The sequence below is a fragment of the Grus americana genome, chromosome 8 (genome assembly GCF_028858705.1).
Source record: "Grus americana isolate bGruAme1 chromosome 8, bGruAme1.mat, whole genome shotgun sequence".
NCBI lineage: Eukaryota > Metazoa > Chordata > Aves > Gruiformes > Gruidae > Grus > Grus americana.
The window spans coordinates 35,508,766-35,525,174 of record NC_072859.1 but is presented as its reverse complement, the minus strand read 5'-3'; the positions used below and the strand labels follow the sequence as shown (position 1 = coordinate 35,525,174).

General features: G+C 46.6%; 1 protein-coding gene across 2 annotated transcripts in view; it reads left to right on the top strand.

Annotated features, from left to right (window-relative positions):
- NEGR1 (neuronal growth regulator 1) overlaps positions 1-16,409 on the top strand; it is a 318,746-nt gene that overhangs the window by 176,003 nt on the left and 126,334 nt on the right. For both annotated transcript variants that reach the window (XR_008578049.1, XM_054833648.1), the window contains exon 3: positions 6,596-6,721. Coding sequence is in view for 1 of the 2 variants with exons in the window: in XM_054833648.1 (XP_054689623.1) it covers positions 6,596-6,721 (126 nt within the window). In the remaining variant the exon portion in view is untranslated. The remainder of the gene's footprint in view (positions 1-6,595; positions 6,722-16,409) is intronic.

Here is a 16,409-nt window from a genome sequence, read left to right as displayed (position 1 = left end):
AGTCCGGAAAATTCTCCATCTTCTAGCATGTCACAGTTCAAACCTTCCCTTAGAAATACTGCAAAATTCCTGGTGATAAGCCTCAAAAAGAAACAAAAGCTTCTGGATCAGACTTTCCAGTCTTTAGCAAAACCTGGAGAGGGTTTGTCCGCTGGGATCTGTGTCCCTGGAGGGAAGGACGGTGTGGTCCGTGTTCTGCACAGCGCTGAGCACAGAAAATCACTGGGCATGCAAACAGGGCTCAGACGCTGTGCTGCGGTCGCAGAGCTTCCCACCTCCCATTCCTTCTTTTTTTCGTATTTAAAGCTCAGCTGTGGTTCTGGAGCAGATCATCCAACAGGGCCCGGGGAAAAGGAGTTCACCGAGATACAGGCACAAATAATAAAGCCAGAGAGCCAAGCGCGGTAGCAGGCGGTCGCAACGACGCCGGCGTGGCCGGGTGCTGCCCGAAGCGCGGGGGGCTTGCAGGGGGTGCGCTCTGCCCGCCTGCTCTCGGAAAGGTGGTCCTGGGGCACGGCGCTGGGGGGGGAGCGTTGCACCAGAGAGCTTCTGCCGCCCTAACGAAAACGCAAGAGACCGTATGCCTTTATAACCGTAGTCTCATATATAGTGTAAAGGCTATCATACAATATCGTACAGTTAAAAATGAAATGCAGCCATCGCATATTTTGGGTATGATGGACGGGGGCGTGAAGCGCTACCAGCCAGGTCTCTGCGCGCTCACGTCCCCCAGGCTCCGCGCAGCTGCGGGAGGAGAGCTGGTGGTCTTGGATTGCCCCTTGGGTGGAAACGTCCGACTCGCGCTGCTGGGAAGGAGTAGGAAATGTTGTCTGAAGGAGCAGATTCCTTCTGCGTGCGTGGGCATGCCAAAGCTGTTGTACCCTGCCTGGGCTGGTTGCTGCAGGCAGCAATAGCAGGAAGTCTGTCAAATAAAAGAGGGCTGCACCGTGGGGGCACTGCATTGCCCCCCGCCCCTGCAGACCCTGCGGGGAGGCTGCTGCCTGCAGGGAGGGGAGCAGGTACCCCCGGGGAGGCCAATGCTCTGCTGAAACCCCGAGGCTCGAAGGGCGTCTGCGTGCTCTTGAGGGAGGGATTTTGCCTTCTGAGGTTTGTGCGGCTTTTAGAAACACGCGTTTGGTTGAACGTTCCTGCTGCTGCAGAAGCAGAGGCTGCATCACATCAGGCCAAGGTGCCTCTGTCACGCGCCGCTTCGCCGCGAGCATCCCTTGCGCCGCGCTCTCGCTGCCCTCCGCTGCAGCTCGGACCCTAAACAGCATCTTTTGTGCTCAAACGGTGCGTTGCAGTAGAGCTGCAGTGCGCATTGCAGGAGGGCTCTGAAATGTGGTGAACGGTGTCGTGCAAACTCCTGCGCACGTTGCTGTTTGCCAGATCACAGCTAGAAACGCAGAAACATTTGCACAGATGGATTGGTCAACAAATTAATTCCAGTCCAAAAGAAACGGTCAGTTAAGCTGCTGAAAGCAACTTCTTCTCTCCTCCCCTCTGTGTTTATTGCTTAATTACGAAATTATAATCAGGAAAAAAAATCAAATTATCATTGCAGACAGAGAGGTGGGGAGTGCAGCCCAGCATTTGGATGGAGAACTGAAGGGTAGTGGGGATTTTAGAAGAGAGGCCGTATAACACTTCTCTTTCACCAAAAAAAGTCACTCTTTATTGAGAAGCAAGCACAGGAAGATTGAGCTAAGGCAGCGTGAGCCCAGATGCACCTGGGAGGGGTGAAGCAGGTGAGTCCTTGGATTCTGGTGGTAAAGTCGCTCTTGCCAAGGCCCCAGACGTAACACTTCGGTACTCACAAGCCAATTCTTCTCACAGTTTATATTTGTTCTGTTGGGATTGGCTATGTTCTGTATATAAAATAGGATTGATTGCATAACAATCTGAAAATGGACCATATGATTTAATAACTATTACTATAAACAATGTAGTTCGTAGCGTGTCATCACCTTTATCTGGGCAAACTTTCTGAAGAAACAGAGCTGTACGTCCAGCCAGATGTTTTGCAATCTTGATACTACATTGACTTTGGACATTTCAGTGTGGGGAGCACATATTTTAAGAAACAAGATGGGTTCACTTATGCTGAGGGCCCAGATTTTTTACCTGATAATTCTAAACTGCGATGAAAATACAACATCCTTCCCCACGTTCAAAAAGCAGCAGCAGCTAAAAGCGCCGCTTCGCCCTACAGTCATTCCCACTACACTAGTAAGCTTTATTATGCTGCATCATTTATGTACACATGAATGTAACTGAGAATATCATTCCAGTCCTTGGAAATGAGAAACAAGACCCTGCGATGAACTATAGACTCAATGTCAATCCCCTGCAAAATAATGGCACACGTAGGTCTGGACTCCAGGAAGAAGTAGGAGCCAGAGACTCGATTCCTATTGGCATCAATCGGTCAGGCTTCAGGGATGGCAGATCTGGTCGGACAAAGCAGCTTCTCCAAAGAGCCAGGAGAAAAAGCAGGTCTTGGTCAGCCGCTGGTGGGGACGTCTGCTCTGGGAACGTCTTAACGGAGCTGCCGTGACGTAACCCAGACCAACAGGAGCCTCCGGGTGTTTACGCTGTTCTGGTAGCGTAGGCAACTGGTGTTTTCAACCACGTAGGAGATCCGTGCAGCGAGCATCCTCATCCCCCAGCGCCTCCTGCCCCTCCGTCCCTGCCCAGCTGGCCACGGCAGGAGCTGAAGGGATAACGGGAATAATCTTGTGCGTGATAATAACTGCACAGGGAAAGAGGAAATAAAGCTGGGATAAAGCAGTAGGTTTGCCTCTCGGTTGGTAAGACTCTTGCTAGGCTTTTTCTTCATTGGCAAAGAAAAATGAAGAGGTGATTTATCATGTTGTACGGGCCCTTAGTCATAGGAAAGATACTTGATAGTAAGGGGGATGTTCGGTCTTGCAGACAAAACCATAATAAGATCTGATTTCTCAAAGCTGAGTTTAGTGGAATGCAATTTTGAACCAAGATGCTATTTCCTGGCAGCGAGGGGGTATTTAATTGCCGAAAGTGCTTACCAGACGTGGCAGTGTGAGCATCACCTGGAATTGCCGGGATAAGACTAGACAGCTTTCTAAAACATAGACTTTAGTCAGGCTTCTGGGAAAATTTCTAGAGCCTGCGACTATCTGAGTTCAGACTAAATTACCCTCTGGCCCCTCTGGCTATATAAATTCCACAAATCTGTTAATACGATTGAATTCCGTTCATATCAAATTCTGTGCTCCATAACCACGGCTTGCTTGTAGAATAACGGGAAAGATTTTCAAATTGTGTGCCGGGAGAGCATGCGGTTGTGTCAAAATTAAAATATTTGGGGTTAGAACATGGCAGGCAAAATCTGTAACAAAGACGGCGAGACTGGCAGCCAAAGTTAATGGCTATCCTAAAACCCGGAGGAGAGGGAACGAGCTGGAGCTGCAGGAGGAAATTCAGGGCTGGGAGCCCGAGCGCTGGGGAAAATGTGCTGCGTTTTGTGGGCAGAGGATGCTTGCAAAGGAGGTGAGTGATAAAGAGCAAATAAAACCTTATGAGGAAAGGCAGAGGAGGACGAAGACAACGCTTGCATTAAGTAGCAGAGAAAAGAGCAGACTGTGTTGATCTTTGCCTTGGAAAAGAAATTTTGTTCATCTATGTGAACTGAATGAAATCCTTCTACTTCAATTCTAGATTCCTGCCTATGGCAGGACTGCCAGTGTATTTTTTTTGGGAGATTTTTATTTTGGGAGATTTGATTACAGTTGCTTATATGATCCAGCCTGTCTGCTGGTATTCATTCCTTCTGGCACTCTGCTCACGGGACCAGCGGTGGCTGTGCTGAAGGACCTGCAGCAAGAGCTCCTCATTCCCACCGAAATCCAGGTTACCTTATTTCTAATCTGTTTGTATCAGTCGCGCTAAATCAGTTTACTGAGCAATGAGTAGATATGTCATCCACCCATTTTCTGGTGATGGATGCAGGGAAGAGACGGGACTAAACGTAACCCTGACCCTGGCACAGCCTGAGTGCCAGGAGACCTCCTTTAACTCGCTTTAGTCTGCTCTGGCCACCCCGGTGCCATCGTGGCAGCACAGCATCCCCCAGCCACCTCCTCTGTCTTCAGTGACAAGTTTAAGGCAAATAAAAATCACCTGGAAAAATAGCATTAGGTGTCGGGTGTGAAAAATCCCTCTGCGGTGCTGCTTCAGTAATGCCAGAACACGAGCAAATCTCTCTCTCTCTTTCTACCTTCAAAGGTGCAGAACCTTGAATAAGAAGTTTAATGCTGTTGGAAATCTTACAGCGTAACATTTACTTAATCTGGAAGATATTTCCACAGTTCCAAACAGATATTGCGTCAGTCGATTGTATATATTTACGTGGGAGAAGAACTGGTTTGAGTTACTTGATTCCTTCACTTGACTTTCTGGAAGTATGTTCGTTCTTGAAGGAAAAAGAAATAAGTAGCTCAGATTTAGGGAGATATTTTAAAAATATTGTAGACTGACTAAAGCCACTGCACATGCCACATTACTCACGGTATTCTGCTCTCAGATGGATTTCTGCATTTCGGATGGGATGATCCCTCACCAGCTGTCTTTAGGAAGTAGATTTATTTTTCATACTCTGTACACAGAAATGAGAATTCCTCTCAATGTTTTGTCTGCGGCCAAGCTGTACCATTACTGATATTTAATTTGGGCTGGGCTGGGGGGGGTGGGGGGGACCTGCATTAGCAGTGCCCCGTTTCAGGGCGTGGGGGACCCCGAGGAAGGGTCCTGGCATGGCATAGCTGGCGTGGGGTGGGCATGGAGGCGGAGGCTGGCCACCTTCTCCTTTAGGACTTCTGCTGAGGGAAGTCGAGTAACGGGTTCATTGCAGGTCTCTGCAAAGAAACCTGATTAATAAATGATCCCGTTCAGTGGAAATAACTCTTCGGTATGTTTCAGCCCCTAAATATGCTGACCGCGTGCTTTTCCGGGTCATCAGGTGAGGTAGGGAGGAGGACTGTCACCTTTGTGAGTTAGGCTGTGGCAAATTCAGAAGTACATCTCTGTCCGAGTGACGGGGTAAACCTGCTTGAACCTCACAGGCGGGTAACGCTGAATTTCACTGCGTTAGGACCTGGGAAAGGTTCAGCCTTCCCCAGACCTTTGTTTTCCCTCAAGACAATGTTTCTCTGCTGATTAAAAGTACTCTACATATAGACTGTTAATTTTCTTTGCTTACGAATGCATAGCCACAAGCAAGCACTGAGAATTTCCAGGTTTTTTGAAGTCTGTCTGACCCCGGCTCATTTCTGTGACTGAAATCCTTCCAGTCACTGGACCAGGGAAGGGGCTGGAGAACGTCTGCAGGTGGAGAGCCCAAAGCACACAAAACCCGTCGGTGCATATGAAAAAGTGCACCGAAGGGATGCTAACAGTGTATTCCGGGTTGCAAAAGTGTATGTATGGGGTCAAACGGTGGGATTTTGGCTGCGACGAATTGGAGCAAACCAGTGAGACAGGGCTGTGGCATTCAGGAGAGGAAAGCTCCGGATGGACAGAGACTTTGGTTAGGAAAATGGCAGATCATGAACTTTTTTATTCTCATTGTATTGGTACCCATTTACCTTGCAGAGCACTTTGATTTTGAAGCAGTTGTTACAGAAGGTTCTGAAACACCCCCGTGTACGATCGGTATCTTCTGCAGATATTTGTACAAAATTTGTTACATATCATATAGAGAATAGTGCTTTTTCAGAAACGTCGATAGGGTATGCCTTGTTACCACATTGGTTTGATTTCTATATCAAACGTAAGCATAAGACATGTGAAGAAATACATATTTCTTTAGAAAGAAAGATTCATTCTGAAATCCAGAATTCCTGCCTTTGTTGCTGGCACCCTGAGTTCCTTTCCTCGCTGTGTAGCATTACAAGAAGTAAAGCATTCCCTTAAGGGTAGGCCCTTTAACGCTTTCCATCATTTTCCATCCATGTGGAACCCTGTTCTCTTATGCCCAGATGTATAAATAGTACAGAAAAGGGAGTTTAGTGAAGAATTCTGATGATAAAATGAAAGAAAATAAAATCTATCTTATTTTTTCTTAGCCGTGTTGCTACTGCAAGCCTAAAAGCAATACAAAGCAACAGAAATAAATGTATTTTAGTGTTGTCCATGAACAGATATGACTCTCCAAGTACACACAGAGTAGATGTAATAGGCACCATTATTTTTAAAAGTACAAGAAAAATTTAATTTCATCTTCTTTTCAAGCTGTCACGAGCAAGCTCAACCGTCTCTTAAACAAGAGCATCCATCAGTAGGAGTTTGCCGAGAACTCGATAACAATACCCGCTTTGCGCAGAATAGAGGAAATTGCTGCTTTCTTATTTGTAGCTTTTTGAATCCAGGGCTGAACTTCTGCAAACGTGGTGGAAATCGCTGTGGTCACACCTAAACAAGGCTTTTGCATAGTTACGTTTCACCGGCTGCAGGTGTTTTTATCAGCACGGGCAGTGCGGGTGTCCCAGCTCTCCTCACCTATCCGTGCACTGACTCAGCACCTTTCCCTTACAACTTTCTCCTTCTTTCCTTCCAGTTTCTCCGAAGATATTTCGTATCTCGAGCGACATCGTTGTGAACGAAGGAAGCAATGTTACCCTGGTGTGCCTGGCCACGGGGAAGCCAGAGCCTTCCATTTCCTGGAGGCACATCTCTCCGTCCGGTAAGCCCAAGTATCCGTCACCCGGAGCTCTCTGCGGCGCTTCACCAGTAGCAGGGTTTGCGTTTTCAGTGTGACAGCATCACTTCTGTATGCCTTAAAAAGTGTGTGCTAACTAGGCTTTCGGAAAGCAAAAGCTGCTTCGGAGTTCAGCTGAGTGAAAACTCTTAATACTGCTGTAACATAGGAATGTAGAAATAAAGGCGCCCTAAATATAATTAGATTTTTAAGCTCATTTTAACTGGCTGCAGATATTAATCAATTCCAATTAAAAGCAAAACAAGGAAATAATCAAGAACACACAGGGCTCTCTAGAACCAGGAGCGAAAGTTAAAAAACATTAATACATCGCGCAATAGATTTAATTTAATGTAACTGCCATTGAACCATTATTCCATGATACGGCATAGTTTGTTAGAATGGTTTTATTGAACAAATTCAACTATATGTATGAGAAATTGCAAACAAATGGCACCTAAAAGCACAGTTTCTATTCAATATTTCCATTTATACTTTTAATTCCTCCTAACATTTAAAGGAAAACTTTTAGCTAGCATTGCAGGCAGCTCTCCCCAGGCTGACTTGGTGCAGAGCCACCCGTCTTGCACCGGTTCCTTTACGGGGACTCTACAATGATAATTGATTTTGCAGTGAAGGTCTTTCTGTTTGCTCACACTACTTTTATGAAATCCATGTAATTGCAGGGAAGAACGGTTTCATGGACTGTCACAGCTTACCGCAGCGTCTCATAATCCTGAGTAACAGTTTGCTTTACAAAGCAAGATCTGGGGGAAAAAAAAAAAAAACAAAAAACCAAAAAACTTTTGACCTTTAAGACAATGACAATGAATTCTGCTTGAAGTGTCCGTCAAGGGACTAGGGAAAAAAATTCAGTGGTAGCAAAAAAATGGATTTTAACTAAATGTCAAATAAAGTTTTATTGGAAACCGTGGTGATACTTTAGAGTAATAGCTTAAAGCATTAGATTGTCTACAGAAAGGAGCTGTTACAATTTTCCTGGAGAGGAAAAAAAGCAGAAAAGGAGAATTAGTGCACTCTGGCTGGAGAAGGGGTCTGAGGAGGAATTAGATCCTCCTCATCTTGAACTCAGACAAAATTAGCGCACGTAATCACAAGGGCTTTCAGTGAACCCACTGATTTTGTCTCTTGACCAAAGGACTGAAAATGAGGACTGAGAGGAAAAATGTGATCATTCAACCGCAGACCCATTACGCTTACCACAATGAGAACCGAAAATGACATTTGAGGAAAAGACTAATCAAAGGTATCACGGTACAGGGAGAGTCAATCAAAGTGCTCACGGTTCAACAATGATGTGCTCTTACCGAGCGCCTGGCACGGCGGGCAGGCAGGTATGTTGTCTCAGCACCGAAGATTTGAGGGCAGGCGGTTACAGCCTGGGCTTTGTTTCCCTTCCCGGCCGATACCTGCTTCGTTCCTCCTTCCCAGCCCTTCCTGGGAGCGTATGCGAACAGTGCCCATAGGAGAGAGCAACGTGCGTTTACCATATACTCTGCCGTTTCATCCTCTCCGCTGGAGCATCTTGACCAAGCAGTTGGCAGGTAATCCTGCAGATCCCACGCGCCTTCTCCTTCTCCGAGTTTCTTTGGGGAAGGGTGGCTTGTTGGATGGGTTTTGCCACATCCCTTACTCTCTCACCAGCAAGCAGCAGGTCAGGTGAAACACAAACATAGGCTTGACAAATCTGGTACTCAAAAAAAAAAAAAAAAAGAAAAAAAATCACAGAACTGAACCACAGTTCTGGATCCATCTCCTTTACACCCCCCGTCAGGTGAGAAGGAATAATAACGCCGTTGAAGTTGTTACAGACGCACCTCACTTCGCCGCCTCCCCCGGGTGATTTGCACCCCCTCCCCTGCCCCGCCGGGGCCGAACTTTGGTGGCTTCATTCTGGTGGGGGGCTCTTATGGTGAGCTGTGAGCATCCTCTTCGGGGGGAGGAATATGACGTTCACGGTGGTTTCTTCTTCCTCCCTTTAAGATCTGTTTTTTTTTTTTTTAAATGTTTGCTATCCTGCTTTGACACCTTTGCTCTTTCTTCATTGCTCTGCAACTCCGTATTACATCCTAATTTACTACTTGAGGTGCCTTCTACGTACGTCCGATGCTATTCCTTTGTTCCCCGATACCCCTAAACCCCACTTTGTCCAGCTCCAATCTGCATTTCCTTCAGTGCCCACGGGGGAGCCGTGTACAGCCGCGGCGTCTCCTGTGGCAGCCCCTGCCCGTCTCTACCCCCGCCGTGCCTGCCCTCCTCTGCGCCGTGTCCTGTGTCCCCTGCTCCCACGCCAGCCTGAGTTTCTCTGCAGCGCACTGTGGAACAGTCATAAAAACCTCGTGGCACACAGGATAACTGCTCGCTGCTGCTGGCGGTATAAAACTGTGGTCGTACCATGGAAATGCAGAGGTAAAACAGATTAGCCAGGGATGCCCGATGGGTTGGAGGAGATGCTGCCCCAGCTGAACCAGGCTTGACGAAGCTGCAGGCAGGGCAGGGCAGGGCCAGGCAGAGATGCTCTGACAAGCCTCAGTGCTGAGGCCTTGCAAACTCGTTGCAAATGCTGCATCGTTACAAAACCTGTGTCACCCCAGAGGCGAGCACCGGTGCGGCCGCTGTAGAGCACGAGGACGTGCCTTGGTGTCCCCTGGTTGATGAATGGACAGAACTCTGTCCGGAGTGGGAGAACGCAGGATCCAAATAACTTTTTGCTCAAAAATGTTGTAAAATGTGACGGAAGCGAACGTATAGTTTACAGAATATGTTCTGTCCAAATAAAGAAGAATTTCTCCATTTCAGTAGCACTGTACCAATTTTGCGCTCAGGTATATGTTCTGGTGCACAGACAGTTATAAATGGCACTCAAATCCAATTAAATCTCAGTCTGGCAAACAAGTTAGCCTGGATTTATTAGAAAACAAAATGCAAGAGAGTTGAAAACACCAGAGTTCTGTAACAGTTTATATTCTGTCTGCAGCAAATTACCTTTATCTGAACATAAGCTTCATATGCACTTTACAATTTCTACCAGTTTTCTCCTGTAATTCCCAGTGGCACTAATGAGGCTTACATGCAAGCATCACATCTAGAATACAACACTAAATTATATTAATGAATCATATTGAGAATATTCTGAAATTTTTTGTCAAAGCTGCTGCTAAAAGATAAGAAACTGAAATCTCTGAATACAAATGATTCAATGTAGACTAATTCCAAAATATTATCATGATGTGCATCAATGCAGCCTTTACTTGGATAAGGTCGGATTCAATTTTTTTGAACAAGAGATAAAAATGAACCTTTAATAGGAATAAAAATAAAATGTATTTAGAGGTGATTTTTAACTTAGTACATAAATCATTGGCCTGGAATCTTTATTGTGCATGTTTAACTTGAAGTCATTATGTAAATGTTTTCGTTATATAAATATTCATTATACAAACCCATTATGTAAATCCACAAAATCTACACATTCAGCGTAACACCATAAGAAGTATGGGGCTGTAGTTTGTAATCTGAAAATCTCGTATTGTTGAAATGTCGTCTGCATAAATTGCAGGTATTACTTATTTTGTTCTGACATTTAAGAGCAAAGTGCAGCATCAATAGTTTAAGAATGAAGCCGGAATTTTAAAGAATTAAGGTCTGCCTGAGACATAACTCCAGCTTTTAACACACTCGTATGCACCGTGCGTGTGTTTGCAAGGCCAGCTCTGCCAGCGTTGCCAGGAGCCGTAACTACAAAAGCCATTCAGAAATCTTTTCATAAAACATTGCTGCTTTGCAAAGTCCGGGCGCTGTATGTTGAAACTCTTTTCCTCTGCGGTTTTGACGAGACTTTCCAAGGGCGACTTTCCCGGCCGCAGTGGGACGGATCTGGATGCTCGGGTGGTGTCGGGCAGAGGGGCTGCGCGGGGAGCAGCAGCAGAAGCGTGCACCACCTGAGCGCTGTGCCGCTTAGGACAGGCCTGCTGGGAAAGCCCGACCTTCCCTGGGCTTATCTGAATGCAACACGGGTTAAATTCCATAGCTGCAAAAACTCTTATGGGAGAAGCAAAACTTTTTCTACCTAACTGCCTTAAAACAAAATGGCAATTCTGGAAAGTTTTTACCATATTCTAATGTTCAGGGTGTAGAGGGTTTTCATTTGGTTATATTTGTGTTCAGTTTTGGGCCCGTTGCTACCAGAAGGACATTGAGGTGCTGGAGCGTGTCCAGAGAAGGACAACAGAGTGGTGAAGGGTCTGGAGCACAAGTCTGATGAGGAGCAACTGAGGGAACTGGGGTGGTTTAGTCTGGAGAAGAGGAGGCTGAGGGGAGACCTGATCACTCCCTACAGCTACCTGGAAGGAGGCTGCAGCCAGGTGGGGTTGGTCTCTTCTCCCAAGGAACTAGCGATAGGACAAGAGGAAACAGCCTCAAATTGCTCCAGGGGAGGTTTAGGTTGGATATTAGGAAAAATTTCTTCACTGAAAGAGTGGTCAGGCATTGGAGCAGGCTGCCCAGAGAGGTGGTGGAGTCACCATCCCTGGAGGTGTTCAAAAACTGTGTAAAAGTGGCACTTCGGGACATGGTCTCGTAAACATGGCGGTGTTGGGTCGACGGTTGGACTTGATGATCCTAGAGGTCTTTTCCAACGTTAAGATTCTATGATTCTATGAATTAAGCAAATGGAGAGAAGCGGGGTGTCTCTCCACATCCCAGTGGGTAATTTTGGCAGTTGCCACTACAGCACGTTCATGGAGGCATCGGAGCGGCTGCTGTCTCTTGTGGGGAGGACACTGAAAGCCAGCAGAGCCAGCAGGGCAGGTGGGGCGATCGCTCAGACGTGTATGGATAGGTTTTGCTGAACTAGCTAAATATCTGGATGGATGCTGGGAGAAACAAGGTGCTTCAAATGAAGACAACAGTGACCAGGATGGGTCTGTATCAAATGGAGAGAGAGAGACACGGGGGAGAGTGGGGCATAAAAAGATTGCAAGAGTAGCCTCACTTTTGGCTTCGTTCAGAGTGCTTGACTTCGCAATCAGAATATTTACCACAAGTGTTGTTAGATGAAGTTTCATATCTTTCAGACAAATACTTTCACTCTGGCCGGTCGGTGTTGGCATCGTGGTGTTACCCAGCACCTCACACACAAGGCTGGGCTCCGCGCACGCGCTCTGCAGCACCAAGCGAGGTGCGAGACGTGAGGGCACCCAAGAGGTTCTCCTCCAAAGTGCGCTCCTGGTCCAAACTCAAATGCTGATACAGACCACCCAAAGTGCATGAATTCCACCCCCTCAAACGAAGGAAATCTTGTGGGTGGTCCCCTGGAGGGACCCTCACGTGGTCCTGCCACGGGCGGGAGTTAAGCCCACGCAACCAGGACACACCTGCTCCGCAGCAAAGCCACCCAGACCCGTATTTTCCAGTTCTTCCCTGCTCTCTTGCCCTTTTCTCACAGTTTTATCCCCATCACTTCCAGTCTAGTTTCAAGTTATTTTCCTAAAACGAGGATAAACTGGATGTAAAGTATATGCAGCATTTGGGAGAACAGATTTGCAGAAATTATGAGTTTAGCTGAATGAAGACAGATTTTCCCATGTGGAGTGAAAGGCAAATCGCTAGCACCAGGACACTCTTGTTGTTCATTCAGTCCTGTTTCCAGAAAATGGTGACACTGAAACATTTCTAAAAAAAAAAAAAACCAAACCCAAAAAACAAACCAAACCAAAAACCCCCAAACAAAAACAAAAAACCAACCCTGTAAGAACTGTTTAGCACATGCAAAATAACAGATTTTTTTTTTTCACTAACACTGAGGAAAGCTACACTTTTCCAGAAATTAGCCTGAATTTAGATTTGACCGTATTCACATGATCACTCTCCTCCACCACATTCCATTCGCCACCGGGGCGTACGTGCATGAGTGTGATATGACTGAGCTGAATCTAATGCCCGTCCTATTGTTTCTGGACAGCCCTAAAGCTGTGAAGATGTATTGCATTAATGTATCATCATAGCAATGTCGTTCTGACGATATATTAGTGTAATACATCTTCGGAGCACTCAAATGATAGGGCTGTCTGGGAAGAATGAGCCTAAGAGTCGATTCAATTCAATTACAGGACAAAAGGCAGTGCCGGTCCCTGCACAGTCTGGTTCCTGCAAGAGCCTTCCTGAAGCAGACTGCTACAGAAAGCTGAGATTTGGGGCAGGGGGTGGGAGCAAAGAGGCTTTTTTAAAACCTCGAGCTAAATCCTGAGAAAAAAAAGAAACAAAGCTCGATATGAGCACAGCTAATGTCAAATATTTTGTTCCGCTTGCACTTCTGCTAAAGAACCAGCATTTTTCAGATGTTATCCACACGTGATGGAAATAAGAAGTATTTTGTTCAAGTGCGAGTACTCCGAACCTGGATTTTCAGGCTGAAAATACTTAACTGATGTGAATTATTATCCTATTTCCAGGGCTTTGTGTGTGTACAGAGTGTGAGCTTGTCTTTTAAAATGCTTCATCTCTTGCTTCAAAATGGTTTTAAAACTAAAAGTTTTAGAAACAAAAGTTTCCAACCTTTGTCTTTCATCCTACTATGTTCTAAGAGTCTAACAGACACCATTGCTGGTGAGGGTGATGTCACACCACTGTTTCCCTCTGGTATATTTGCAATTGTGCATGGCGTACGCGAAGCTGCTGTGTCCCCCCCCAGCTCAGGGGCTGCCTTTGCAGTGCACCTACCCCCAGCTCGAATCGAGTCGGGTGAAGGATCGTGCCACTGAAGTACGTTTTCCCAACATTGTAATTCAAAGTCCTGTTAGCAGGTGCTTCAAACAGCCTGGCACTACTGCCCTCCAAAAAGACCTCTTTTGCTCAAGCTGCTTTGTCCCAAATACCTCTAAAATTGGTGATTTTTTGTTTCCTGGCTCATGGGTTTGGGTCTGCAGTGCCTGGAGTCCCTGTTCCGTTGTCTGCCTCTCCAGGTGATCCCATCTCACTTCCCCAGCACCTGGGTACGAGCCCTACAAGCAATGAAGGGTTTTCTCACAGTGGAGCTATCGCTTCGTCCGGGCGATGTCCTGCGGGACACAAACCTTTGGGGCCAAGCTGGTGATGCTCTCACCGGCTGCGGGGCAGAGCGAGCCCCTGCCCCAGGCGAGACACGGCAATGATGGGCAGCCACCTTTCCTAAATGGAGGCAGATTTATTGCTGCATTGGACCAAAAGCAAAGCTGGTTCCCTTTAGGTGTCTATGAAGCAGAATGTAAAATAATTCAGTGATTTAACCTGATCAGCAGTGACAGTGATATGCCTCCCTTATGCCATCGTTACTCATCTCAAAGGCAACAGCTTCATTACGGCGCTAGTGCTGTGCTCCTCGTTCAGGTGAAGCATTACCGGACTGAGCCGAAACATCTGTTCCTTGCAACCGAGCTGGAAGTGTTTGGAGACGAGCCAGGAAACCTTCAGAGATAGACCAGGGCAGGGATGATCAGCACTGACGGGCTAAGATGCTCCATGATCAGGGAGGTTTTACTTGTGCAGTGGAGAGGAGGAGATAAGCGGGGGACTCCTGCCCAAAGCTGTCTGCTCCTCTTCCACTCCACTTAGCCCCTGGCATCTGCTGGTGGTGTCTGTCCCGGCTTCGGGAGCAGGGCAGGACAGGGATGTGCTCCCAGCTGTCCTGAGCCACCAGAGGAACCTGCAGGTTGCCTCTTGGCTGTGCGTCACACGCATTGGCGCCAGCTGGTTTCAGAAGTAACGCCTTCAATGCCAACGTGCTATGCTGACAAAGATAACGTTAATTTAGGGCTCAGGTGCCTTGGGGCTTTACAAAGCTTTTGTGTCCTGCTCCTAGACTGGGTTTATGGAGAACACCCCTTCTTTTTCCGCCTTGAACTCCTCGTTCTGTGCCCTTCGAGGAAGCGGCTTGGCTCTAGGCTCACAGCTCCGTGTTGCAGTGCTTTACACAAGCCTGTTGCTTTGCATTTTGCCTTGAGTGGGGATGCCCGCTTCTCCCAGTCATCAGCTCTGGCCGGGGCAGTCAGGAAATCTTCCAGTCTGGTGTCGGAGGGCTCTGGGCTGCTGTTCACGCCAGCCGGGGCCGGGTGCCTGAGCAGGTGGGCTGCAGAAGTCCATGCTGTTCATCCAGCAGAGCATGAGCTACTGCAACGCTCCCCTCTTGGCAGACAAGGCTAGTTGGGTGGTTGAACACCCTAAGTGCAACAACTTGCACTGCTGCCTCCTACCTGAGCACTTCCTCAGCTGCAAGGAGCTGGTCCTGTGCATGGCTGAGCAAGACCTCCCTGGAAAACACCCAAAGCGTGCGTCGCCTGGGACGTGGGATGGCTCGCGGGGCACTCGGGGTCTTTCGTCAGAGCTTACACAAGAAAAATAATGTACGTGGGACAGCTAAATATCACGCTGATGGGCATGTGGCGATTGCGAAGATGGCATGGTCCATGCTACAACTGTCTGGGGACTTGAAGTTTTGTGATTAATGTTTTATATGAATTTAATGGCCTGGCTTGTGATCCTGAAGGGGAGTTTGTCAGTTGGTAAAGGCATCGCGTGTCATTAAATCAATGGTTCCCTGATATCAAACACACGGCTGGCAGCTTCCCAAGAACTCAAGGGGGAATGGTGTGGAGCTCTAGGCGGAGTAAATGAGGGCGTTAATTAACAGTTTAAAGACAGCAGTGCAAACACTAGTGCTCGATATAAACTGCTTGTTGCTATTCTTTCCTTTGCGTTTGGACAAATAAAAAATAAGGAACTTCCAGAATCACACCTGCCCCATACAAAAGACGGTGCCTTTTGGTTCCAGGCTATGGGACTTCTGGGCTTTTTTTTGGTGGGGGGGAGATTTAGTATGAGGATCCAATTAAGTGACATTCAGTAGCACGATCCATTGCTCTGGGGCCAAGTGACATTACAGTGTCTGTGGTCAGGGGGTTTCTGAGGAAGATTTCTCAGAAAAATGTCGTTTTTATCAGGACCTTTCCAGAAGTTTGAGCATCCCTTCAGGAACAATGGAAGGTGTTCCTGGAAATCCTCATGTCTTCTTAAAATCTTTAAACAGGCTGAAAAAAATATTTCTTGTTAAAATACAGTTCTCAGGAGAAGAATATTCAAACTAAGATGGTCAAATAGTTGGGTCTTTGTGAAGGAATGGAGAACCAAGTGTAAGAGTACGATCTTAGCGAAATACAGAGGTTCAAACTAAACCTGTACAAAAGCATTGCACAGAAGTAAGTATGAATTTTTTAATGATTTTATAACAAATGGAAAGGATTTTTTTCAATAACCATAGATGAACTCATTAATAACTCATAAAATGCTATGAAAATTAGAATTTTAATACATGCTTAGTTTATTCCCTCAGATATTAGCTCATTTTTATTTGAGAAATACTGCACTTCTGAGCGAGCAATTTACGAATCTTAGCGGATATTTCAGTGAAACAAAATCTTTAATGTTCAAAACCAAACCAAGCAACTGCAGCTTTCACCCTCCTTCCCCTTCCTTTGGTGCAGTGTCCCTCACGGCTGTTTTGGAGAGACTGCTCTTTTGAACAGAGCGTGATGATTTTGGGGCTCGCGCAGCTTTTTTAGAGAAAAGTAACAGATGAGCTCTAAAGTGCAAGGAAATGCTTCTGTTTTCTGTTTTTCCT